Below are 25,216 nucleotides of genomic sequence, written 5' to 3' on the forward strand. Positions count from 1 at the left end.
TCAGAATAAAGTCGCACAATACGTCATAGTAAGAGGAAAAGTTCTCCAAATGATAAATACCAATTCTAAACTTGTTCTCCAAGGAATAAATAACAATTCTAAACTTATAATACATAATAAAAAATACATACACGTGCACACACACACACACACAGGAATACTACTCAACCATAAAGCAGAATGAGATTTTGCCATTTGAGACAACACGGATGGACCCAGAGGGTATTATGTAAGTGAAATAAGCCAGAGAAAGACAAATATGATTTCACTTATATGTAGAATCTAAAAGGCTAAACAAATGAACACAACAAACAAAAAAATACTCTCTTAAATACTGAGAACTGGTGGTTCCTGGAGAGGAACTGGGTGGGAGGATGGGTAAAATAAGGGCATTTAAGAGGTACAAACTTCCATTCCTTTTATATGTTTATAAGATAAACATCACAGAGATGAAAAGTACAACATTGGGAATATAGTTACAATATCGTAATAACTCTGTGTGGTGACAGATGGTGACTTCACTTATTGTGGGGCGCACTGAGTAATGCGTGAAATTATTGAATAAGTATGTTGTGCACCGAACCTAATAAAACATTGTATGCTAGTTATGCTTCAATTTTTTTTAAAAAAAGCTCCCAAATTTATAAAGAAGTCTTGACAAAATTACAAGGAGAAACTGCCCTATCCAAAATGATAGTGGGAAATGTTTAAACACTTGTTTTAGCATTTGGCTGTCTAAGCACACATGAATTTATTGAGGATATAGAGAACTTAGTACAACCAAAAAGAGTTCTTTTTTTTTTAAAAAAAAGAGTTCTTTAATCAACTTAATACCTTATTCTCACTAACTCAAGAATACACATTCCTCTCGAGTACAAATAAACCACCTCAAGATCAGGGCGGTGTGGTGGCTAAGAAGTTTCTGAATCCAAATGCTCTGGGCTTGATTCTTGGCTCTATTATTCAGTTATATAATCCTGAACAAGTTAAATTATTAACGTCTCCGTGCTTCGGTTTCCTTGTTTATAAAATGGGGGTAATATTAGTACACTTATCTCCAAAGGTTATTGAAAGGACTAAATGTATTAACGTGTGATGAGCTCTTAGAAAAATCCCTAGAGCGTAGTAAGTGCTACAGTATTAGTTACACGGATGAGCCATAGACTGTGCTAGAGAGCGACCGCTCCTAAACGAGAGGCATCAGGCCATCCACGCTGTCTACAATGCAGCGAAATCTTAACCGAACAACAAAAAGATCACAAAAATTCTTCAGGAAATTAAAGCACAGACTTCTAAGCCACTTATGAGTCAAAGAGGAAATCACAATCAAAATAAGAAAGTATTTAGAATTCATAATGAAAATACGACATCTCGAAAGCTTGTGGGATGACGCTAAGTGGCACGTAGCAAGAAATGTAAGGTCTTACAGGCTTCTATTAGAAAATAGGAAAAGTAAAACAGGCAGGCGACAACAACAAAAAACAATAAGCTGATTGTCCAACTAGGGGATTAAAAAAAGAATAGTAGAATACAACCAGAAAAGGAACAAAGAGGAAAACAAGTGAACATTTAAAAAGGAATTAATGAGATAGAATAAAAGACCCTACACAGATGATTAATGAACTAAAAGCTTTTTAAAAAGACAAAGCCCTGAAAATATTGATGAAAGAATCAGTGAAAAAGAGCATTTAAACACAGATAGAACAGAACACAGAAAATAAGAAAAAAGTTTTATGCCAGTAAATTTGAAAACTGAGATAAAATATACAATTTCCCAGAAATGACATTTTACCAAAAGTGACTGAAGCAAAACTCTGATTTTCTTCAAAGAAATGAAATCAGTAATTTAAAAATGAACGAGCACCACCCCCCTCAAACAAAACAAAACAAACTTCATGGTGCCCAGAGGGCTTTAGAGTTTTCTATGAAATTAATAGATTGCCACAATCTTATAAAAGTCTTGTAGATAACAGAAATGTGGAAACTTTTCCCAGCTCATTTTATGACCTCGTACATATAACTTGATACCAAAGCCAGGGAAAGACAGTGGAAGAAAGGAAAATTCGAGGTCAATCCAATGGTTCCAAAGCTCCTTTAAAAATATCAAACCAAATCAGGAAACGTACTAAAATTAATGTCAAATCTCACTTTATCCCAGACTGTTATAATGGTTTTATATTTTAAAAATCAGCTATTACAATTCACCATATTAATGGATTAAAAGGGAAAATAGGATTACTTCAAAAGAGAAGAAACAGCAGTTAGTAAAATTAACCAATTCTTAGAAAATCAGGAGTAAAATGGAACAGAGATTGATCTATTTTTCTTACTCTCGTATCACCAGCATCTGGTACAGTATGTGGCGTATAATTAGTAAGCACCTAATAAGTATTGGTGAATAAGTTGAGGAAAAATCTATAGACAAGATATCAGGATCAATAAGAGAGTTGAGTAAGTTTACTGGGTATATGATCATGATACAAGGGTCATTTCTGTTTTAATCACTTGAAAAAAAATAGTTGGAAAATAATTTTTTAAAGGTGTCATTTATAATGTCAGCAAAAAAATCTAAAATACTTATTATTTTAAAGAGGATTTATACAACGTTTAAGATCTTTAAGAAAAAAATAATAAAATGTTATTGAAAGATTTTTAAGAATATCTAAGAAAATGTACAGATACATAATATCTACAGATAAGACAGTGACATAAAGATGTTAATTTTCTTCAAATAAATCCATAGATATAATAAAACTCCTATTAAGACAGTGACAGAATCAGTCATTAAAATTGGGAAGCTCATATTTTAAAGAAGTTTGGGGATATTTGTCCTACCAGATACCAAGACTTATTACAGTAGCGGTGTAAGGCCAGCTGTATTAGGAATAGGAGAGGTGCAACATGCATAAGAGACAGGGTTTATACAAGAATATAGAAAAAACTCCTTTAGATTACGAAGAAAAGACTTTTTAAAAGCCTCAATAGAAAAATGGAAAGAAAAGAAAAAAACCTAAACCATAACCAGATATTTTACTGAGGAGGAAACCCAGATGGCAAATAGCAAACAAATACGAAAAAATGATCCGTTGCCCTTCCCAACCATGCCGGGAGTGTAAACTGAAATAGCAGTCAGATATGGTTCACTTAAATCAACCAAAAACTTCAAAAATCTCATAAAAGCAAACACTGGTGGGGATATAAAGCCACTGGGAGCCTCAGCATGTCTGAGGGAGTGTGAGTTGGTACAACCACGGTGGGGAGCAGTTTGGTGGCACATCAGAAACCTGAAAGGAGCCCATAACCAGTTGTTTCTCCCCTAGTGGTCTTCACGAGAGATACTAGCACATCGGCCAAAAACACTGGTTTTAAGAATTGTTCACTGTAACACTGTTTAAATAGTAAACGTCCATCCAAAGAAGAACGCATAACCGAACCGTGGCCTAGTCATGTAGGGGAACCCTCTATCCCTCCAAAAACAAACGAATTGGGACTACCTACCCCAACATAAACCTCAGAAGCATTATATCAAGTCTTACGGTACCATTTATATAAAGTCTAACGGCATGGAATACGCTACAAATAATTTTTGAGCTACGCGTGTGTAGCAAAGAAATGATAATTATCATAGTCAGGATATCGGCTCCTCGGGGATGAAAGGGAAGAGATCTGAAGTAGAGAGAAACGTTCAGGTGATTTTAATTTTATCCAATTTCTAAAAATTGGGCAATCTGAGTGTATATAACATTTTGTATTTTTAAAAAAAAGAGTTAAAGAGAATTGGAAGGTGGGTGCATGGATTAGGCAAAGGGGATGTGGTAGGGGAGGGGGAGTGGAAAGAGTATGAGTGGGCGGGGACGAGTAATCTGGGAGGACAGCCGACGCCGACGCCAACACCGTAGAAGATATAAGTAATCCAACATGGACTTGAACAGACAAAACTTAAAGGCACATTTGGGAACTTGGAGAGAACTTTGAGTGAGAAGTCGCATTTTTCAAGCAAAGCATAAGGACAGAATAGTCCCCAGTGGTGTTTTGGACTAACTAACGGAAAAGAAGGCAGGGGCTGTACAATGGAATCCAGTAAGGTTCGATGGTTTTGTGAGTGACTTTAGGGAAAGGATGGAAGACCCTGCTTGCCAAATTTTCAGATTCTACAAAGATGGGAGTGATCACTAGTATTTTGGACAGAATCATGATTTTTAAAAGGTATGAATATCCTGAAATGAGGGCCTGAAGACAAGAATATTATTATACTGGTTTAAAACGTGACACAGTACGCTTACAATTTTTTTTTTCAAGTTCTCTAATTACAAGTCTTGATTCAACCTTAGGGTTCTGGTACATGGCAAGATAAATGTGGCCAACTGTGCGATGTTACTGCTGAAAACTAATGTGAAAGATGGAGTGTCTGGCTCTTATCAGCAATTGTTCCAAGCAGTTGGATTAAGTACTGGGCAGTGATAAATTATAAATAAATATAAATTTAATATAAATATAAATATATAAATATAAATAAATTATAAATAAATTTATAAATAAATCAGGAAGATTCCAGGAGGAAAGAAACCAGAATGTTGAGAACATAGGCGGTACTTGGGAGCTACAGTGAGACGTCCTCCAAGAATGCGGAAATGGGATTGCTCGTTGAGGATTAGTTGGGGGGAAACATCCACTTGTATGAGTGGGATTAACCAGCTACTGGGCTAACCCAACATGCTGCCTGTACATGAGTGACGACAGGTGAGCCAAATACAGGGCGCTAGGACTGGATGTGATTCTGAGGGAGAAGGAGGAAACCTCATCGACGATAATATCCGTCATCTAGATAAAGACTAGAGGAGGGATCCCTGGGTGGCACAGCGGTTTGGCGCCTGCCTTTGGCCCAGGGCGTGATCCTGGAGACCCGGGATCGAATCCTGCATCGGGCTCCTGGTGCATGGAGCCTGCTTCTCCCTCTGCCTGTGTCTCTGCCTCTCTCTCTCTGTGACTATCACAAATAAATAAAAATTAAAAAAAAATTTTAAAGACTGGGGGAATACACTTGGTGATGGCGGCCAGGAAGCGCACGAATTCTGGCCGACCTGAGTCATATTTTTCCCTGTAAATCAGTAAGTCGGCCCTCCAGTTTATACCTCTGAGTCTTGCATTTGGACAGCGCGATGTGGACAGCATTTGTCACGTCCTGACAAAACTGAGTTTCCAGACCTAAGCCTTCTCTGCCATAGGCTCCTTCTTTGTCATGGAAAAATCCTAGGGACACTAGGACACCAAGGAGGTGTGGCCGAGAGGACAGAAGCCAGAGGTGATCCCTGGTACCTATCTTCCTTTGTCTCACGTTCCCGCAGGAACAGGGTTGCACTCGTTTGATTGTTGGGGCAATGAACAGGCCAAAGAACGACGTATAGAACGTGCAAAGAGTAAGATTTCATCTGGCCAAGAGGAGGAACACACTAACAATTCAAAATTCTGACAGTGTCTCTTTCCAGACACGAGCGACAGGAGGTCTGGATGGACCACAACGAAGGACCATCTCTTTGGAGAACCATCCTCATGACAAGCCACCCCCTGCTGACTTCTTCCCTACAACCACCAGGTAAGAAGTTCTGGTTGGCATAGTCAGGTGTCCCCACGTCTTCCGTCTCTCCTGGCAAGGGCAAGGTGGAAAACGACGGAAGGCTCCGTTGGGGCTTCATGCAATGGCAAAGGGAAATCTATGAAGGAGAAGTTGAGGAGCAAGAAGAAAGGTCAGAAGCTTACTACGTTCTCATCGTCGCAAGCGTAGAAGGAGAGGCCACCTCTTTGTCAGGAGTAGTGAAGAAGGGGTTTCTGCGCTGGAAAGAAGTCGGAAAAGATGATTTAGAAGATCCCTTGGCATCCTCTGTAAAGAGGAGATTGAGACGTAGAATGGATCACGGAGATCCAGGGTCATTAGGAAAGCTCTAATAGGGGAAAGGGGGGTAGAGCTACAGGGAAGTGAGCCATAGAGCGGACGTGGTGTTCAGTGGGCTGATGACTGGCATCGGTCATTGAATGTCATGCACATTGGGGTATCATGGGAAGGTTTGGAACAACGGGGTACGTGCAATGAAATCTTGTTTGGGAAGCTTAGTCAGGGAACGGTTAGTACATCGAACTAGAGATTGGTAAGAAGGCAAGAAGGTCAACTCTGTTGAAGGCCTGAGCCGGGGTGACGGCAGCAGGACGGGAAAAGAGGGAGGCGGCGAGGAGGCGTTTCTCAGGGAGACCCCGCAGACCTACAGGGAAAGGAGAGAGGGACAGGAAGCTCAGGAGGGCCTGCAGGTTGCACACCTGGGGACCTGAGAGAGTGACAGCACAGCGGGAAGAAAGCTGATAACTTCTCATCTGCGTAGGTTGAGTTTGAGATCATGGGATCGACTAGGACGGGCTTGCGGCCCAGGGACCGAGACCAAGGCTGAAAACAGATCTGGGATTCCCTAGTGTCGACGTCGCCCTGGAGGCGCTCAAATGCGAAGAGGGTTGACGCCAAAGAAGAGCCTCAGTGTATTTTTAGGAGGAAGTGATTACTAAGGACTGGAACCACTGGGGGGAAACGAAGCTCGGGCTGGCTTTTAAAGGAACGAAGAGGGAGCCGGAATCCCACACTGAGACATGGGGGCCCGCGGCACGGAGCGCCAGCCCCTAACCGTGGGTTGATCTGCGGGTCCGGCTGAAAACGACTTCTGCTTATTCTGCTGCCATCGGCTCAGCCGCCGTCGTGGACGGGGAGGACGGGACGTGCAAGAGGAGCGACGTGAGGGGCTGCGGCAGGTGCAGGGCCGGGGAGCTGCTGGCCCTCCCGCTCTCGGCTGCGATGCCCATCAGAGGGCTTGAGGGGCAGACCCCGCTCCCGGCGGCAGGACACCTGCCTGCCTCAGTGGCGACAAGTGGGGATGCACAACGGGCCCACTGGCCCTAAAATTCTCAGTCGGGAATGTGCTGAAATCAGCCATTGGCGACGGGAACAAAAGAAATCACTGGCACTAGTGACCTCTAGTGGAAAGAGGCTTCAGGGCACTTACACAAATATATACATTTAAATGTAAATACATGAATATACAGACGTGTGTGTGTTTCCGTTGGATTACCCGAAGATCGGTGGCATATTCAGCTTCATTTCCACCGGGTGTGAAGGGAGGGGCTGCTGCGAGAAGCACACACGTCCTGCCGGGACAGTGGGAACCGAACCCAACACTTCGGGTTTCGAGTCACACGGAGGCGATCGACGTTCCGCAAACACCTGAACACGTGGTGGGTGTCAAGGACGCGGGCCGAGAGCGGGGTGCTGGGGCAGGGAGCGCGCCCAGGCCTGGGGGAGGCCCCAGCCTCCCGTGCCCCCCCATCTCACGGACCCCCGGAACGCGGCGATGCCTGCGACGGGTATGCTTCAGGCAACTCGGAGTGTCACAGCTCCAGCCCTGTCCCTTCCCTGGGCCCGCGGGCTGCTGGCGCCAAGTGTCAGCAAATGCTTCGGAGCTGGGGGGACGCAAGCCATGCGTGGGACAGTCGGCCCTGGGAACGGGACTGGGGCCACGGGTCCACGCGCCACGCAGAGGGCAGCAGCCGGGGCCACCCTGGCACTGCCCACAGCCACCCGCTCGGGGGGCGCTTGCTAAACGCCCAACCTGGACGCGGAGGAAGGCCACAGGGAAGGGCAGGGATGGGGATCACCCACGGGGCGAGGGGTGGGCGAGTTCAGTTACAGGCATCGCTACAGAAAATGGCGTAAAGAGAGGTTTTTTTTTTAAATGGAGACTCTACACAAAATCCACAGAACCAGTGTCACCAAGGCCTGGGCAACTGCCCCCTCTGGCAGCAGCACCATCCTTGTCCTCGTCTCGTGTTACCTGGTGGCCACAGGTGCGTCCTGCCTGCCTTCCTTACCTAGCCCCCTGCACACACCCTGCTTTGTCTGCGGAGGCTGTTGCACAGCCCGGCCCGACGGCTTTCCCCGGGATTCCCGCCCCACCCGCCTCCTCTCCGGGTCATAGAAACAGCCCTTGAGTGAGCCCTTCGTGATAATCTCACTCTGGTCCGTGATTTCCAGAGGCCTGGCCTCCCTGAGTGGGCGAAGTGCGGTCCAGCGGCCCCCGGACTCCGGGTCTGGCCTGGAGTCCCTCCTTAGACGCCGAACTGAACCACCTGGCCCCGTTACAAGGACACGGGGTGCTCAGGGCCCTCCCTCCTCCCCCTACAAAGATCCCCTCTCCCCAAAACACGTACAATCGTTGGGCTCCGGAAGGGGTCATTCCGGCGTCTAGTTCACAAACGGGTTTACTTACTGAAGACGAGCTAATTATTTTGATTTGCTCCAAAGCTTCCGTCAGGCTGTCTTCGATCTCGGAGTCATCTAAGGAGAAGAGGTCCCCGGCCCGTGAAAGGTCTTTTTGTCCTAAAACCAGTCTGAACAGTTGATGCATGATGAGAAGACTGATAACCCCTGGACTCTGTGCAGGCCCGGGGCCGCGGGTTTCAGTCATCAGAGCTTAAGGAAGGTGAAAGCACGCAGTGGGGGGCTCACTTTGTGTCCCTTAAAAGGTCATTTTTCTCCAGAATTTGAGGTCCTCTTTGACTCTCTCTGGAAAAGAAACAAATGATACAACATATTTGTTAGGAGAACCATGAGCTGGGAATTGGAACTGGGTGCCCAGCGGTGGGGGGTGGGGAGGGGGACATTCAGAAATGTGCTTAGAGTGACAGATCCTGACCTGGTGACCTTCAAATGAACTCTTCCATTGTTATTTCTTTTTTTTGGAAGGTGCCGTCAAAAATTATTAGGTTTCTCCAGAATTTGATACGAACCTTAAGAAGCTGCTTGACCCGCACGTTTACTTTTCTCCTGCCTCCTCCTCCTCCTCTCTGCGCCACAAGGGAACAAGGGGACAAGCAGAGTGATGGGCCTGCCACCCGCCAGATTTCCCCCAGATTCCCATGGAAACCACACAGAACAGGGCGGTGAAAGGAAAGAGGGAACAGAAAAGGTCGCCCAGACTCCGCCTGCTTCTCTCTCTCCTGCTGCCTTCTTGGCTGGCTTCCTTCCCCTTCCTTCCCCTTCCTTCCCCTGACAACAGGCGCTGCCCCAACCCTAAGTGCAGGAGGAGGTCGCAGCACCTGCCTTCTTCGTCTACACTCTGAAAACAAGTAGCAGGGAGCCCAAGGGCCCGTGAGACCAGCTAGATCTCTGCTGGGCGTGAGCGTGAGCCTGAGCGTGAGCGTGGACGCGGGCGTGAGCGCTGGGCTCCAAGTGATGGCATCGCGACGCCCGCTAAGGGGGGAAGGAAGGCCTTGGGGTCGGGCCATGCCCCCTCTCTCCCCACAGCTGAAATAATGTGCTTCTTGCTCACTTAACGGTCCCCAGAGAGAGGAGCAAGGGTGCAAACTGAGTGTCCGATTCCTCTCTCGTCAGCCGCCCCCGGGGCCTCCTACAATCCCAGGCCACCTGCAGCTGCGGCCACCGGAGCCGTCCTCTCCGTCGAGAGCCCGAAGGCTCGAGCAGCCGCACGTGCTGCCGTCCCGGGCGCCTGGCCCCGGGCCCGTGTTCACAGCAAGTGGAGGTGGATCCTAAAGCGTGTTCCCTGGAACAACTGTGTGCTGTCCCCCGTGGTGTCCCGGCCTGCCCCCCGCTGTCGCCGTGCAGGCCCGCGTGCTGAGTGCAGCTGTAAAGTGTGAAGATACACACTCGCAGTGCACTACGGTCTCTGGCGTCATCAGGCAAATAAGCCGTATCGGTGGCTTACGGGCCACCGAGCGGGTGTCGAGGGGCGTGTCACCTACAGGCGACCTGTGTGCTCTCTGCCGACTGGAGAGCGTGATGCCCAGTGCTTACGTTCGCCGGCCTGCGCCCAGGCTCCGTCCTGGGTGTTTGCAAACAGGAGCTCACTTAACCCGCAGCACGAGAGGATGTTTCCCCCCGTTTCACTGGTGAGGAGCCGGGGACCTGCCCCGCCGCGGCCTGGCCAACCGAGAGCTGTGCTGGGGACCCAGAGATCGCAGCGCTGGGCCCCACGACCGCCGCGGGCTGCGGAGTCGAGTCCACGCGGGCGGCTGCTGGGAGCAGGAGCCCCGAGCACCAATAACATTGGAAGCGAAGATGTGGGCGGCATCAGGGCACGCCACGGACTTCCCTCCGCCGCTGAGGGAGATGGGGCCCGCGTCCTGCCCGTCTGTGCCCTGGCGTCAGGCCAACCAGGGAGCGGGAAAGTCACACGCCGAGGGGAGCAGGAGAGTTGGGGGGGAGCTGCAGGGGGTGGGGGAGGGAGAGCGGACGGAGAGGCCTACCAAGTAGGACGCACCTTGCGAACGTGGAGATTGTGACGGGGGACACTGGGTGAAACGGAGAATCTACGGGGAAATCGGGTCAGCACGCTCCCAAACTGTCCCCTGAACACACCTCTCCCCTGGACATTTGCAGTGACAAGGTCCCGGTGAAAGGACATTCAGGAAAACAAGACACTGGACAGCAGTGGGAAATGGGGTCACCCTGACCTGGCAGCTGGTTGGTCCCCAGCCCCCCCTCCTGAAGTGGAGTCAGCTGTGCCCCACACACGGCACAGCCGGGGCTCTGAGAAGGAGGCGAGGGGCACCCCAGGCTCCCGGGGCCCCTTCCTCGCTCCCCCCACTCACAGTGCCCCGGGACGGAGCCCCACAGTCACGCCACCCTCGAGTGTCCATCACACAGCAAACATCACTGTCACAGCCCCGCCGGCCCGAGAACTTCCGCACCCTAATGGTGGGGTGGGGACAGCTGAGGCCTGCACCACACGTTCGGTGACACAAGGGTGACCCGCGCAGACGGCTCGTCTGTTCTGCAAAAGGAAGCTTGGGGGAGCACAAGGGAGGCGGGGATCTCTCCTAGGGGACGAAGGCTTTGACAAGGAAGGTGCATGGGCCACTTCTGGGCCGTTCGGGTCCCACCTGCGGGAGCTGAGGACACACTGAGTCAGCTGCCTCCGCTCGGTGGTTGTTGGGCCTCTGGCTCCTGCTCTTCCGTTCTCCGAGCCTCAGTTTTGCTCTCTGCAAAATGGAGCTGATGCCTGCCTGGCCTCTGTGACCAGGTCGCTTCGGAGATGGAAGCTAAAGACGCGGGCAGAGCCCTTTGTCAACTTGGGGCAGCAGCAGGTGTAGCAGCAGGTGCTCAGCAGGCGGCGCCTCCCGGGGACTTAGTGCTCCCTGAGGACCGTGTCCTCTAAAGCTCATGACAGTCCCCTGGGGTGACAGGGCGATGTTTGAGTGGAGGGCAACCCGGCCAGGGCACCCAAGAGGCACTGTGGGGGCGGGGCTGGAGGCCTTGTCTCCCAGAAGGAAGCCCCAGGGCACCCCGTGACCCCCTCCTGAGCACCTGCTCTCTGCACCCCGGGACCCCCCCAGGACCCTCGGCCTCCGCCTCTGTGGCTCAGCCACGGGGTCAGCCCTGCGCTCCGGGCCGGATCCCGGCCGATGTCTCTGCAGCAGTGGGGGGCGGAGGGGGGGGGGGGTCACCCGTGTCACGGGGTCCCGGGGCCCCCAGCACGTGCACGGAGCTTGGGGTTAGGTACTTGCTGCTTGGTCCTCCCCGCGGGGGAGCGGTAGGCCGGGAAGGTCACGGCAGGTCGTGGCAGGTCGGGGCTCAGGTCCCCTGGGCCAGCCCCCACCCCGCCCCGGCCCCTCCCCCCGCCGCGGGCTGTGTCTGGGTGTCCCGGGGTCCGGGTGTCCGGGAGCCCCGCGGCGACTCGGGGTCCGCAGGGAGAAGCGGCGCCGCACCCGCACCCGCACCCGCACCCGCAGCAGGTGCGACACAGTCCAGGGGCCTCGGCCCGACCCCATGGCCCCGCACCCACGCACCCCGGCCCTGACCCCGACCCGGGCCCTGACCCCCACCCCGGTCCACATCCACCCCCCACCGCGGCCCCCACCCACCCCGACCCCGACCCCAGCCCCACCCCAGCCTGCACCCAACCCGCACCCCCCACCCCACTCCTCACTCCACCCAGGCCCCCCGCACCCCGGCCTTGCCCCCTCGGCCGCCCCCGCCCGCACCCACCCTGGCCCCCCATCCTCCCCCCATCCTCCCTCCCATCCTCCCCCCATCCTCCCCCCATCCTCCCCCCCCCTCCCCCTGCCCCCCATCCTCCCCCCATCCTCCCCCCATCCTCCCCCCATCCTCCCCCCATCCTCCCTCCCATCCTCCCCCCATCCTCCCCCCATCCTCCCCCCATCCTCCCCCGCCCTCCCCCTGCCCCCCATCCTCCCCCCATCCTCCCCCCATCCTCCCCCCATCCTCCCCCGCCCTCCCCCTGCCCCCCATCCTCCCCCATCCTCCCCCCATCCTCCCCCCATCCTTCCCCCATCCTCCCCCGCCCTCCCCCCGCCGTACCTGGTCTCCGGGGCTGGGGGGGGCACTGCCGGACCACGCAGCTCCCCGGCCCGGCGCTGCGGCTGCTGGAGCCTCCGAGGAATGCGGGGAATGCGGCGCGGTCAGGTGACCGGCACCTGGGGCCCAGCCTGCGGGGAAGCTGCTCTGAGGCCCAGACGCCCTGCGCTCCCCACGGCCCACACCTGCCCCGGGAAGGGAAGGGGTGAGGCGGGGGGAGGGGGAGCCCACGCAGGAGCCGGGCCCCCCGGAACCCCCGGTGACCCTGACCCGCGGCTGCTGGAGGCATCACCCCGGGGGGCCGTGCCTGTGGCTGCGGGAGCTCGGGCGCTCCGGGCGCTGAGCGCAGGGCGGGGTGAGAGCCGCAGCTGCTGGGGGATCCCCTCGGCCCCCTCGGTCCCCCGGTACCCCCGGGACCCTCTATCCCCCCATCCCCTCGGTCCCCCCATCCCCCGGTCCCCCTGATCCCCTCGATCCCCCATCCCCTCTGTCCCCCTGATCCCCTCAATCCCCCCATCCCCTCGATCCCCCCATCCCCCGGTCCCCCTGATCCCCTCGATCCCCCCATCCCCTCTGTCCCCCCTGATCCCCTCGGTCCCCCGATCCCCTCAATCCCCCCATCCCCTCGGTCCCCCCCATCCCCTCAGTCCCGTCGATCCCCTGGTACCCTCAGTCTCCCGGTTCCCCAGTACCCTCAGTACCTCCGATCCCCCTGATCTCCCTGGTCCCCCAGTCCCCTCGGTCCCCCCAATCCCCTCAATCCTCCACCCCAGTCCCCCCGGTTCCCTTGATTACCTCGGTTCCCCCAGGTCCCTCAATCCCCTCAGTCCCCTCCATCCCCTGGATCCCCTGGGCCGCCGCTGGACTGGGGCTGCTGTGAAGCTGAGGGCCCAGGAGGCAGGAGGTTGCTCCTGCAGGGGGCAAATCACTAGGCCGCACGTCCTCTTCTGTTCCACCCGCCTGTGTGGGGAGACTTGGGGGGTTTGGGCTCCGCATCCACTTCGGTGACACCCAGAGGAGACGTTTATCTCGCTTCACCTCACTGACACTCCCAGGGGAGGAAAAGAGCCCGAGACACACAACACTCAGAGGGTTCAACCCCTGACGGGGCATGAAGAAAAGCCGGTTTCAGGGGCACCTGGGGGTGCCACCAGTGAAGCCTGTGACTCTTGGTCCCAGCTCAGAGTGGGCTGCGTCTGCTTGACATTCGCTCTGCCCCTCTCGTCTGCTCTCACTCAAATAAGTAAATAAATCTCTTAAAAAAAAACAAACCCATCTTTTTACCTGTACTATTCTCTGCCTGCATTTTGTCCTTAGAGGGTCCACTGGCCACCACATCCCCTACCTGCGGGCGGAAGGTCCAGGAGGCTGCGCTGCAGACAAATTCCTCTGTGCGGTCACCAAGATGTGACTCCCGGCAGCACTACCCGGCAAAGGCATGTGGCCGGAGGGACTGCGCACCTGTCACTGACCCCGTTGACCCAGGTCACATGCTCCAGGGGAATGACCTTTCTAGACCTTTGGTGATCGATCCCATTTTTGTGCCATCCTGTATGAGAATTCCTTTGCTTTGCACAGTTTGCTCCGTGACAATGGAGACTCCAGCCACCCGGAGCAGGTGTAGCCTTTCGCTGGTGGCTTTCTGGCTTGCAGATAGTGGTGTAGTTTCCTCTTTTAAAGGAACAGACTCCCTTTCTGTAGGCTTCCCCTTCTTCATCCCCTATTCCTTATTTCTGGTTCTTATGGCTAGATTTTACCGAACTTTTTAAAAGGAGTATAGGTTCCAGAATTGGACATTTTATGGGAACCCGTTAAGAAGAGCAGCGTGGTAAGAGAATGGGAACCCAGACCCCAGTGGGCTCAGCTATGCCGTGACCAGCGAGGGCACATCCGAGCCCGCTGATGAACCTCCTTGAGCCTCAGGTTCCTTATTTGCACCTGAGGATTGTGAAATGGGTTGTTGAGAGGCTTCCTGAGATTAGGTGAAGCATCCAGCACAGAACCCAGCAAATAGCAGCCACACAAGAAGGAAGAGCAGTCACATCCCCAGTAACGTCATGATTGCTGCGGGTCACTTTCCTGGTAACGCGTCCTTAGGCCCACACACTGCTGCCCGCTACCCCACCCTGAGTTCCCACGTTACAGGTGCGGAGGTCTTTCCCGTTTGGGGCATATTTATATCCTAGCTGTACTCTCCTCCACCGTAAATCTGGGTAGTGTATGCCCTACCTTGAAAGTGTCCCTATTGACTTTTTCTTTTCTTTTCCTTTTTTTTTTTTTTTTTTTTTTTGGCAGACTTGTTCTTTGGAGAGATAGCCTTATAGCCTTAACCCAACCATGGTGAAACAGTAACTGGATTTTTTTTTTTTGGGGGGGAGTGGAAATGGACTGGAATTCAATGCATCTCAGACTTTTTGTGGCTGGTTAATCCAAATACCTGAGTTTTCTATGTCAGAGGGCTGCTCACTGCCCCATTTCTTAGTGAGAATGGAGCGAATAATTCCCTCCAGGGCACTAGAGGGAAAAGTTCTCTAAGACTTTCCAAGGTGACCTGCACTCAGCGAGCACTAATACAACATGGCTGGTTTACTCCATTCTTCATCAGTAGATCTATGAAATAAAAATACCCGTGAACCAGTGGATTCAACTGCCCCACTATTAAGATACCAACTGTGGAGGACGCGGAGGCTATTTGGGGGAATTTCAATAAACTTCATTAACTCAGGAAGCCAACTTATTCTGAGAAAATGAGCCTCTAGCTTCCAGTTTGGGGTTAGGGTATTCTCTAGTTTCCTCAGTTTGGAAAAGTCTAGAATAGCAACGTTTATTTACGGGATACTTCGGAGCAACACTGCTGCGCGTCGAAATCCCCTCACCCTGCTCACCTGTGTCATGGATGCCCACTGATCAACTTCGACCCGTTTGGGTTCTAGCAACTTTCAATAAAGTTCTCAGATTTTTCCCTTGAAAGGAAGGATTAAAGATTCTTTTCAAGGCGCATCTTTTTCACACAGTGTGAGAGCGCCACAGGCGTCCCCATGGGAACTGGCCGGACACTGCAGCCCTTGCCACAGGATGTCCATTGTTCCCCAGCGCCTCTCGGGTTCCTCTGCCGGGACATGTTGCTTCATTCCCGTCCACTGAAAGCCTCCGACGCTGGGTTATTCCAAATGATGCTAAGGATTCACCCCCTTGGTCTTTTTCTAGAACTCATCCAGTCTAGGTTTGTAGCAGGCTCATTATCATAAGCACACACAGAAAATAGGTTTGGTGACCTATTTAGGCAAGAGCTCAAGAAACATTTAATTTTGAACCCATACTGCTGTGTTCTAAAACCCCGACGGGGAGTATTTCCTTTCTTTGGAAACGAGGGAAACATCTCTAAGTCTAACAGACTTTCTACACTGAGAATTTGTGATCTGTCCTAATGATTTCATAGCGTGCCCATTTTCGTGGATTTTGACTCTGGAGGCCACATTTCCTTGATTGCTTACAAATCTTGGTACAAATTGAATGAACCTTATAACCATATAAATATCAATAATGAATATAAATCTTGCTGAGATCTTTTAATTCAAATTCTGTAGGTGTTATTTTTCCGGAAAGCATACCCGAACTCCCACATTACAAAGAAAATTCCATGTTAAACGTGTCTTTATTTACATTTAAATTCCATATCCTGGAATTGGTCCTGTATTGACCAGTTCAAACGATGCCTTAGCTATTTTTTTTTCCATCCCTTAAATTGAAAACCTCCATGTTTCAATTTAAAAGGTCATGGAATCCAATGGCTGATTACTATAGCGACTTAAGCACGTATCTGACGGAGCAAAAGGGACGCTCGGTTCAGGTACGATTTGTAGGATAACTGAACTATCAAAGGGAAAAATGAGACCACCGGTAAACAGTAACGGTGCCTCCTCAACCCACCGACTGGAAGATGCTGTTGAATTTTCTTTGAAAATCGTAGGCAGGGCCGGCTTCTTTGCTGGTTGCAAGATATTTCTTGGGGTAAACAAAAAATATGAAATAGAAATGAGCCCAGACAGCTACAGAGTAAAACAAAAATGCACATACTGTGAATCTAGAAGCTCAGTTGTCTGCTCCTGAGGCCTAGAGACATGTTTTAATAACCCACAGAGAGGTGGCTTCTTTACCCTAATAACGGGAAGCTCGCACACGGGGCCAGACACACAGCTCCCGAGCGCTCTGTCTGCATAATCAGCCAGCCCCTGGAAGTTTCTCTGCCCCACGCCCGCAACCCACCCCCCTGTCGCTGCAGCTTCTGACATTTAGTTTAATTAGCTGCTGTTTGGGCTGAACAAAAGGACAGGGAAAGAGCCAACACAGGATGGCAAGGCAGATGCTTGCTGCTTGGGGCCAGGCCGCCCTCCCCTGCGCCCCACAGGCTGCCTGGACCCTGAGCCCCTACCTGGGCTCCCCATGGGGGCCGGCAAATGGGTAACTTCACTGTGCCCCTCAGGCCTCTGCCTGGAGCCAACAATGGGACACAGCCTCCGGATGGGCAGTGGTGGAGGAGCGGCCTCCCTGGGCTCCCCCCAGTCCCCCCAGTTTCACCAAGCACCAGCCTTCCCGCCGTAGCTTGGCATCTGTCCATGGATGACCCCCTGGCAGGAGCCAGAACGCAGCACCTAACATGGCATGTGGAGCCTTCCAGGCCGCATAGGCATTGGGGAGACTGGGGAGCAGTGGGGAGAGGGGAGCGGTGGAATGAGGGAGCATTTAAACCCAGCTCCCTACCAGGAAACACCACAAGAGAAATGAAAGGGCCGGAGTAGGGGCCAGGCCGCAGGGACTGCAAGGCCACCCGGACCCCAATGAGGGCCCCAGGGGCCCTGGGGTTCCTCGGAGGCGGCCCTGCATGATCTTGGGGCACCCCCAACCGCTAATGCCCTCCCTCTACCATCCAGTACCCTCTCCTCGGGCCCAGGGCTCTGGGGACTCCTTACGAGTCATACTTTCTTCCTCCTTTAAGGAAAGTGCCGCCCCCCAGCCTCTGATGCATGAGTTAGTGAATCCCGGGGACTGTCGTGTCCGGAGGCCCCCTCTCCCCTCACAAGTGTGTGACATGGGCTTTCTCCCCTGGCTGATTGGGTTTCGCCTACGTGTACAGCAGAAGAATATCTAGGGGCCTCTGCTAAGAGTGTGTGGGGCCAGAGGAGGGGGGTGTGTCGGGTGGGGTGGTGGGACCAGTAAGGTGTAGGGGGTGCAGCTGCAAACAGCGACCTTCCATGTCATTGGCCCTTGTGCCGCCATCCAAATACATTGCGGCCTCCGTTGAAAGGCGTTCTCCTGGGATGACGAGGACTTTCTCCCGTAGTTACTCCCCAACACCCACTTATCCCGCTTTTGATAAAAACTGTACCCAAGGTGCCCTTCAGAAGCAACGCTCCTGGGGCAGAGCTCACTCACATGATCACATTAGGTCTTAGCTGATCAGAAAGATCCCGTTCTCCTGCCCGCCGTGATTCATGTGGAGACTGAGACTCAGGAGAAACATGAAAGTTTGGCTTTGAGGCGACAGAGTCTTTTCTGTTAGATCTGACAACAGGATGACATAAGGTCTGGCTGCCCTTGTCCCATTGCCACCAAGAAACCAAACCTTATAGACTTCGTTTGGGCCACTTAAGCCCCCTGAAGCTGACAAGACTCACTCTTCACTGAGCCAATTCCTTAACAGCTTAAGTGATTTTTATGCTGGGTTTTCTGCCATTTGACATTGAAAAAAACTCTGTTTGGTTAAATTAGGTGAATCCTAGTTTGTGAGAGGGCTCTTCTGGGTCCCCAGAGCGCAGTTCCTTCAGAGGAAGTGGAGTAGGAGGTCCATTAGGAACCAACTATGACAAATGAGCCCCTTTAATGACAACCAGAGGCTTTCACAGACGGCCAGTAGAGGCAGGGAAGGCCTGGGAGACACTGTAGTCATCCAGGGTACCTGAGAGTGTGACTTTCCAAACTGGTTCTCTTAACCAACAACATGTTCACTTCCCCAAATACGTCCACTTGAACCACCTAGACTCGTCTGGTAGTTCCTGGTCACCTGCTGTCTGACCTCAATAAACCTGACCACGAAATCCATCCATCCATGCTGAATTTTCATAAATTCCTTTGGGCAATTAGTTCCACGGAATATAGCTTTATTTTTTCCCCTTCTGTTTCTGCACAACTCCCACCACCACCCTCCACCACCCCGTTCAGTAAACTTGAAGTAAAGAACATTCTCTCTGACCACAAAGTTGGACTAAGATGCTTCCTTTACAGAAAACACATAAATTGTAAAGCAACTTAAATGGGTAAATTACCTATAAACACAGAATTTTTTGATGATTTCATTTTCCATAATAATTTTTCTAGCTGAAACCAGTGATACTCCTTCAGATACACCATTTATGTGTTCGGCCCCCCAGCTTTGCAAGAGTTTGTTACAGGCACAGAAATAACCCAGGCACATCCAGGAACTCCCTTTTAGCTCAGCAAAATAGCACGTGGCTTGGACCGTGAGGATCCAGTGTTGTGTTTTTGTTTTTGTTTTTTTTTAAGAACAGGAAAATGGAGACCTGTGGCTGGGGATTATTCAGTTTGATTCATTATAATAAGGAACACAGTCTAACTAACATCTTGAACCACTTGGGACCCCCTGAGCAGAAGACCCACCTAAGACTGCCTACACTCCAGATCCACAGAAAATTAGGAATAATAAATGTGTGTCGTGTTAAGTCACTAAGTTCATGGCAATTTGTCACACAAACTCATACATGACTCTCCCCACTGTGATAGCTCGATAGCTATTGTTTCTGTTAAATTCTTCATTGATGGGAGAATATTGATGGGAATCTCTTAGCACAGCCCCTTCCACTCTGTCATCAAATCAGCTTTCTAAGATAAAATATGATATGTAACTCTTTTACTTAAAATTAATAAGTGACAACCATTGTTTGAGGGTGACATACAAAACTCTTGGCTTGGCACACGAAGTAATGTGGCCCCCACGCCTCTCCAGCTTTGCTTCCACCACTCATGTACCATGCAGCTGGGTCAGTACCTTCAGAATAATCTAGGAGCCCATCACCTTTCACTATCTTGGCTATCACTACTACTGTGACCAAAACACCGACATCTCATGTCTCACTTAGATTATTACAATAGCTCCCTGACTTCTGCCCTTGCCTTGTTAAAATATAGTCTGAGCAGAACATCCAGATAATCCTATGAAAATGCAAGTCTGAGCTGACTCCTTCCTGCCCAGTTCTCTGCAATGGAATGATTCTCCATCTCACCTCGAGTCAGAGCCAAAGTCCTTTCAAGGTCGGCAAAGCCTGTGTAAGATAGTGTCCCCCTTCTCCCTTCATGGCTTCAGCTTCCTCTTCTACCGCTCTTGCTTTGGGTCACCCTGCCCCACCACACTGGAGCTACACAGGGAACAGGTTTGAATTCATCTGAGGAACTCTAGCACTTGGCTAACGGGCTATTATCTGGTACAAAGGAGGAATTCAATCAAAACTTCATGAACAAAGCCTTTCTTTACAAAAGCATCAGTAAAATAATAATTATACAATTGAAAATAATCCTGATGCAGAAATAAAGAGATGGGTAGCAAAGAAATCCACTTGACTGAGATATAATTATTTTCTTGTTAAGTTGGTAAAAAAAAATTTTTTTTTTAATTTCCCAGAAATTAGGAAAGGAGCATATCCTTTTGCTGAAAATCTCTAACAAGACCGATTGGAAAAACAGAGAGAAGACACAAATTACCAATATCACAAATAAGAGAGTTGACATCACTACGGATTCTACAGCCATAATAAAAGAAGAAGAAGGAAATGTGGAAATTTTATGTCAATAAATTTGGTGACTTAGATGAAATGAATAGATTTCTTGAAGGACAAAAACTGTCACCACTCATTCAAGAAAACATAGATAACCAGAACAGCCCCATATTTATTTACTTAAAAATTGGAATTGTAGAATAAAACCGGACCACTTTCTTACACCATATACAAAAATAAACTCAAAACAGATTAAAGACCTAAACACGAGACCTGAAACCATAAAATTCTAGAAGAAAACAAAGGCAGTGACTTCTTTGACATCAGCCACAGAAACACTTTTCTAGATATCTCTCCCCTGACAAGGGGAACAAAAGTAAAATTGAACTATTGGGGCTACACCAAAATAAAAAGCTTCTTCACAGTAAAGGAAGTCATAAACAAAATAAAATGGTGACCTACTATCACCAATAGTGATATATCCTTATATCCAATAAGGGGTTAATATATATCCTTAAATATCCTTATATTCAATAAGGGGTTAATAATAACCTTTCTCAAAACATGTAAGAATGTATACAACTCAAAACAAAAAAAAAAAACAATCTAATTAAAACATGGACAGACCTGAATATACGTTTTTCCAACATACAGACAGAACATAGATAGGTGGCCAACAAACACGTGAAGAAATGCTCAACATCATTAATTATCAGGGAAAAAAAGCAAATTAAAACCATAGGAGATACCATTTTATATCTGTCAGAATGCCTAAAATAAAAAAACACAACAAATAACAAGTATTAGTGAGGATGTAGAGAAAAAGGAACCCTTGTGTACTATTGGTGGGCTATAAATTGGTGCAGCCTCTGTAGAAAACAGTACGGAGGTTCCTTAAAAAATTAAATATAGAATTACCATATGATCCAGTAATTCCATTACTGGGTATTCACCTAAAGAATACAAAAACACTAAATTGAAAAGATATGCACACCCTTATGTTTATACATTATTTACGATAGCTAAGATAGGAAAGCACCTCAGGCATCTAACAAGAGATGACAGGCTAAAGAAGATGTGATATACACATAATCTATAATATATATATATATATACCCTACATACTGCGGAACATTACAGACCCATCAAAAAGAATGGAATTTTGCCATTTGCAACAACATGGATGCACCTAGAGGCTATAATGCTAAGTGAAATAAGTCAGTCAGAGAAAGACAAACATCACATGTTTTTACTCATATGTGGAATTTAAGAAACAAATGAGCAAACAAAGAAAAAAAGAGAAAAGCAGAAAAACAGGCTCTTAAATACAGAGAACAAACATGGTTGTCAGAAGGGAGGGGGCAAGAAGAATGTGTAGCATAAAAGGAATTAAGAGTATGTTGATCGCGATGAGCCCTGAGAGATGTACAGAATTGCTGAATCGTTGTGTTGTATACCTGAAATATATAATGCTAATATAATGCTGTATGTTAATTATACTTGAAAGAAAAATAAATAAATAAATAAATTTATCTTTATTTTTTTTTAAGATTTTATTTATTTATTCATGAGAGACACGGAGAGAGAGAGAGAAAGGGAGAGAGAGAGAGAAGCAGAGACACAGGCAGAGGGAGAAGCAGGCTCCATGCAGGGAGTCCAATGTGGGCCTCGATCCTGGGACCCCAGGATGAGGCCCTGGGTCAAAGGCAGGCGCCAAACCGCTGAGCCACCCAAGAATCCCATAAATTTATCTTTAAAATCAAATTGGAATCACAGTTAAAAACATTCTTATGGAGAAAAATTGAGGTCCAGACAGTCTCATTGATATATTCTATAAACCACTTAAGAAGTAAATGATAATGGGAGCCTGGGTGGCACAGTTAGTTAAGCACCCGACTATTTTGGCTCAGGTCAGGATCTCAGAGTCGTGAGATTGAGCCCCGCATTGGGCTCCACGCTGGGTGTGGAACCTGCTTAAGATTCTCTCTCTCCCTCCCCTTCTGTCCCTCCTCCCTCCCAGCCACAAGCGCTCTCTCTCTCTCTCTCTCTCTCTCTCTCTGTCTCTCAAAAGAAGAAAAAAAGTAATTAACTCTCATTGTTTACAAATTCTTTCAGAAATTTTATTTCACAATATGATGCTTTGAAGTCACTTACATATATATAGAATATATTATATATGTATATAAATGCACGGATACATATCTTTTTTGTGGCCGGAAGCATTTAGCCAATGAATACAGCATTTCCTGTTAATCCGTTCTTTTGTTGATGAAGCTGTAGGTGCTGGGCAGGAATTTGCCAAGAGACCACGGGGTTGGGATTGGAAGAGCACGCTCAGGCGAGGCTGCCGGGTTCACATCCAGTCCTCACACTTACTAGCCACGTGACTTCAGGCAACACTTTTAACCTTTCTCTGTACAGGCCTTTTGTTTTCTTTTTTTTTTTTTTCCTTAATCTGTAAGGGTATTAATTGTACCTACCTCCTAGAGTTGGTATGAGAATTATCTGAGGTAATATTTGTAAAGTGCTTAGAAACATGCCTGGAACGTAGTAAGTGCTACAGGACTGTTTGTTAAATACACACAAAAGGAGCATCCTTGTAAGTGCTTCCTGGTGCGGGAATTCACCTAAGATGTACACCAGGAGTGAAATTTCTGGGTCATAAGACAGGCGACGTCTCTTCATTTCAACCTCCCTTTATCCTTATGTTTTGGATACGTCTTTTTGACATGATGTGGCTTTTTTCCCCTCTTCAAGCTGATAACCTTTGTATTTTAATTGGAACATTTACACTATTTTCATTTCATCTGAGTATATATATTTGGGTTTAGATTTACCATCTTAGTATTTGTTTTCTATCTGTTCTGTTTGTTTTATGATTCTTTCTCTCTTTTCTTCTCTTATTTTGATTGAGCATATTTTATTCCTCTTTTCACCCTTCCTTGGAGAGTATAATAGGTATAGGCGTGAACTATGTTGTGTGTGTGTGTGTCTCCACATCTTGGCTCACACCTTGATTCTTTATTAATTTAGTGTCTTTTCAATGCCTTGAAACACGTTTTTTTTTCAAATACCTAAAAATATGTATTTTGTCCAGATTTTACTGTCCTCGGCAGATCAGACTGATCAGATTTACCTAGACCAAGAAGGTGGAAGTCTAAAACAGTTGTATTTTTGTCTCTAAAATGCATTGTTTTTTCTTTCATAGGATTAGAAAATTAGTCTACATACGCACTGGGGTTGTACTAAAATGGCATTTGCGGGGATTTTTGTATCATTTCTACAACCTTAGTTTTAAAGATCCAGGAGCTGATATCGTGAAGACACTGAATAAGGCAATAACTTGCCCCGAAAAAATGTCTGAACTCCAATTATGATTTCCCAGCATACATGATTTGGTTCTTTATAAACAATGGTCTTACAGTTGCCAGGGACACATCTTACCTAGCTCCTTTGTCCTTGAGCCATCATAACAGATTTCCACCTACATTTTCAAGGACAAAACAGTTGTTAACTTTCTTAACTAAAGGATATTTCAGAAAACAGCTAGTAAGGCTGATATGAAACATATGCTAAGAAGGCAAGACTGTGAAATCAAATGTTTTTTATGTCGGTACTATTGTCCATTTCTTTACTACCCCATAAAGAGTGGTTTGTAGGTTGGATACAACCCCCATCCCCAATGTGCTTCATTATTAAAACAACACTTAATTAAATGGCGGACAAAGCCAGAAACATGCCATGGTTTAGGGAAATCTCTTAGGTTATTTTCAGATGTTTCTAGTTTGGCAAAAGCCAAAGCATATTTTGTCGAGCACATTTTATTCCTATGTGTATTATAAGGGAAATCTAACCCATGTGTTTTATTTCATTAATATTTTGCCAAGTTAAATGGTTCTTTTGCAAGATATATTTAATGTTAAGTTATTTTTATGAGGCTTTTTCCCTTGGATTATGAATTCATATGTCACCTAAAGTAAGTACACTTTGATCCAAATATCTTGTAGTTATGAAGTCAGAAACCCACAAAACTTGGGTGATTTCCCAACCGTGCCAAATATAATATTTCATTTCTACCACTAACATCATGATTTTTTCCTCATATTTGTCAATCATCACTTTATTGAGGAAACAACGGAGTTGTTCTCCTTTTTTAAGCCCAGCTTTTTGATAAATGTCCAAATGAGGCCGTGGCTCAATTCGACACGGGCCAGTAACTTCAAATCATGGGCATAGATCTAAGTGTAGGGTTTGTATACCGACTGAATCACATCTGCAGTTACTTAAAGTTCTGATATAAGTTGGCACATCAGAGAGCTTGATGAATACTAATCCATAAGAATGACAAAAATGACAGGTGAAGATAAGGGGCGGTGGGAATTTTCAATCAATGCTGGTGGAAGTGCAAATTAGACAACTTCTACAGAAAACAATGATTATCTAGCAAAGCTGCGGATGTGCATGCCCTCTAACCCAGTAATTCCAGTCCTAGGGACAGCCTCAAAGAACTTTGCACACGTGAACCAGGGGACACACACAAGAGAGTTCCTAGTGTCATAATCACAAGAAACTGGAAACAACTTAAATATGAATCAATAGGAAAAATGAGTACATATGTTGTGATATCCATACAATGTGATTGTAAAGAGCAATGGAGATGAATAAAGTATAGACACGTTACATTCTTAATATGGACAAACCTCAAAAACGGAGTGTTGAATGATAAAGAACCAAGTCATAGTAGAAAAATGCAGCATTATTGTATTTATATGAAGCTCAGAAATCTGCAAAAACAAAGAAGTTAGTGGTTAAGAATACATACGGATATGCAACCCTATAAACAAAAGCCATGGAATAATATAAATAAAATTCAGGATAGTCATTATTTCCCATGTGGTGCTGGAAAGTGGAAGGGATAAGACATGGGAAGATCCTCTAACGCTGCGTCAGCGTTCAATTTTTTTTTAAGCTGTGTGGTGTGTCCACCAATTTTTGTTTGTGTCGTGATTTTTATTGTTTAAAACTGTGTTCTGAATATTATTTTGTATTTAGTCAACCTTTA

General features: G+C 48.1%; 1 protein-coding gene across 4 annotated transcripts in view; it reads right to left on the reverse strand.

Moving 5' to 3' along the window:
* Positions 1-13,874, reverse strand: part of VEPH1 (ventricular zone expressed PH domain containing 1) — a 226,118-nt gene extending 212,244 nt beyond the window's left edge. For 2 of the 4 annotated variants that reach the window (XM_041733586.1, XM_041733589.1), the window contains exons 1-2: positions 13,713-13,874; positions 8,301-8,596 (exon numbers count right to left, since the gene is read on the reverse strand). In XM_041733586.1, the coding sequence (XP_041589520.1) occupies positions 8,301-8,498 (198 nt within the window). In that variant the 5' untranslated portion in view covers positions 8,499-8,596; positions 13,713-13,874. Of the gene's footprint in view, positions 1-8,300; positions 8,597-8,820; positions 8,917-13,651 lie in introns of those variants that run through there. The other 2 variants (XM_041733587.1, XM_041733588.1) reach the window with 2 other exon arrangements.
* Positions 13,875-25,216: the final 11,342 nt, after the last annotated feature.

The sequence above is a fragment of the Vulpes lagopus genome, chromosome 19, assembly GCF_018345385.1.
Source record: "Vulpes lagopus strain Blue_001 chromosome 19, ASM1834538v1, whole genome shotgun sequence".
NCBI lineage: Eukaryota > Metazoa > Chordata > Mammalia > Carnivora > Canidae > Vulpes > Vulpes lagopus.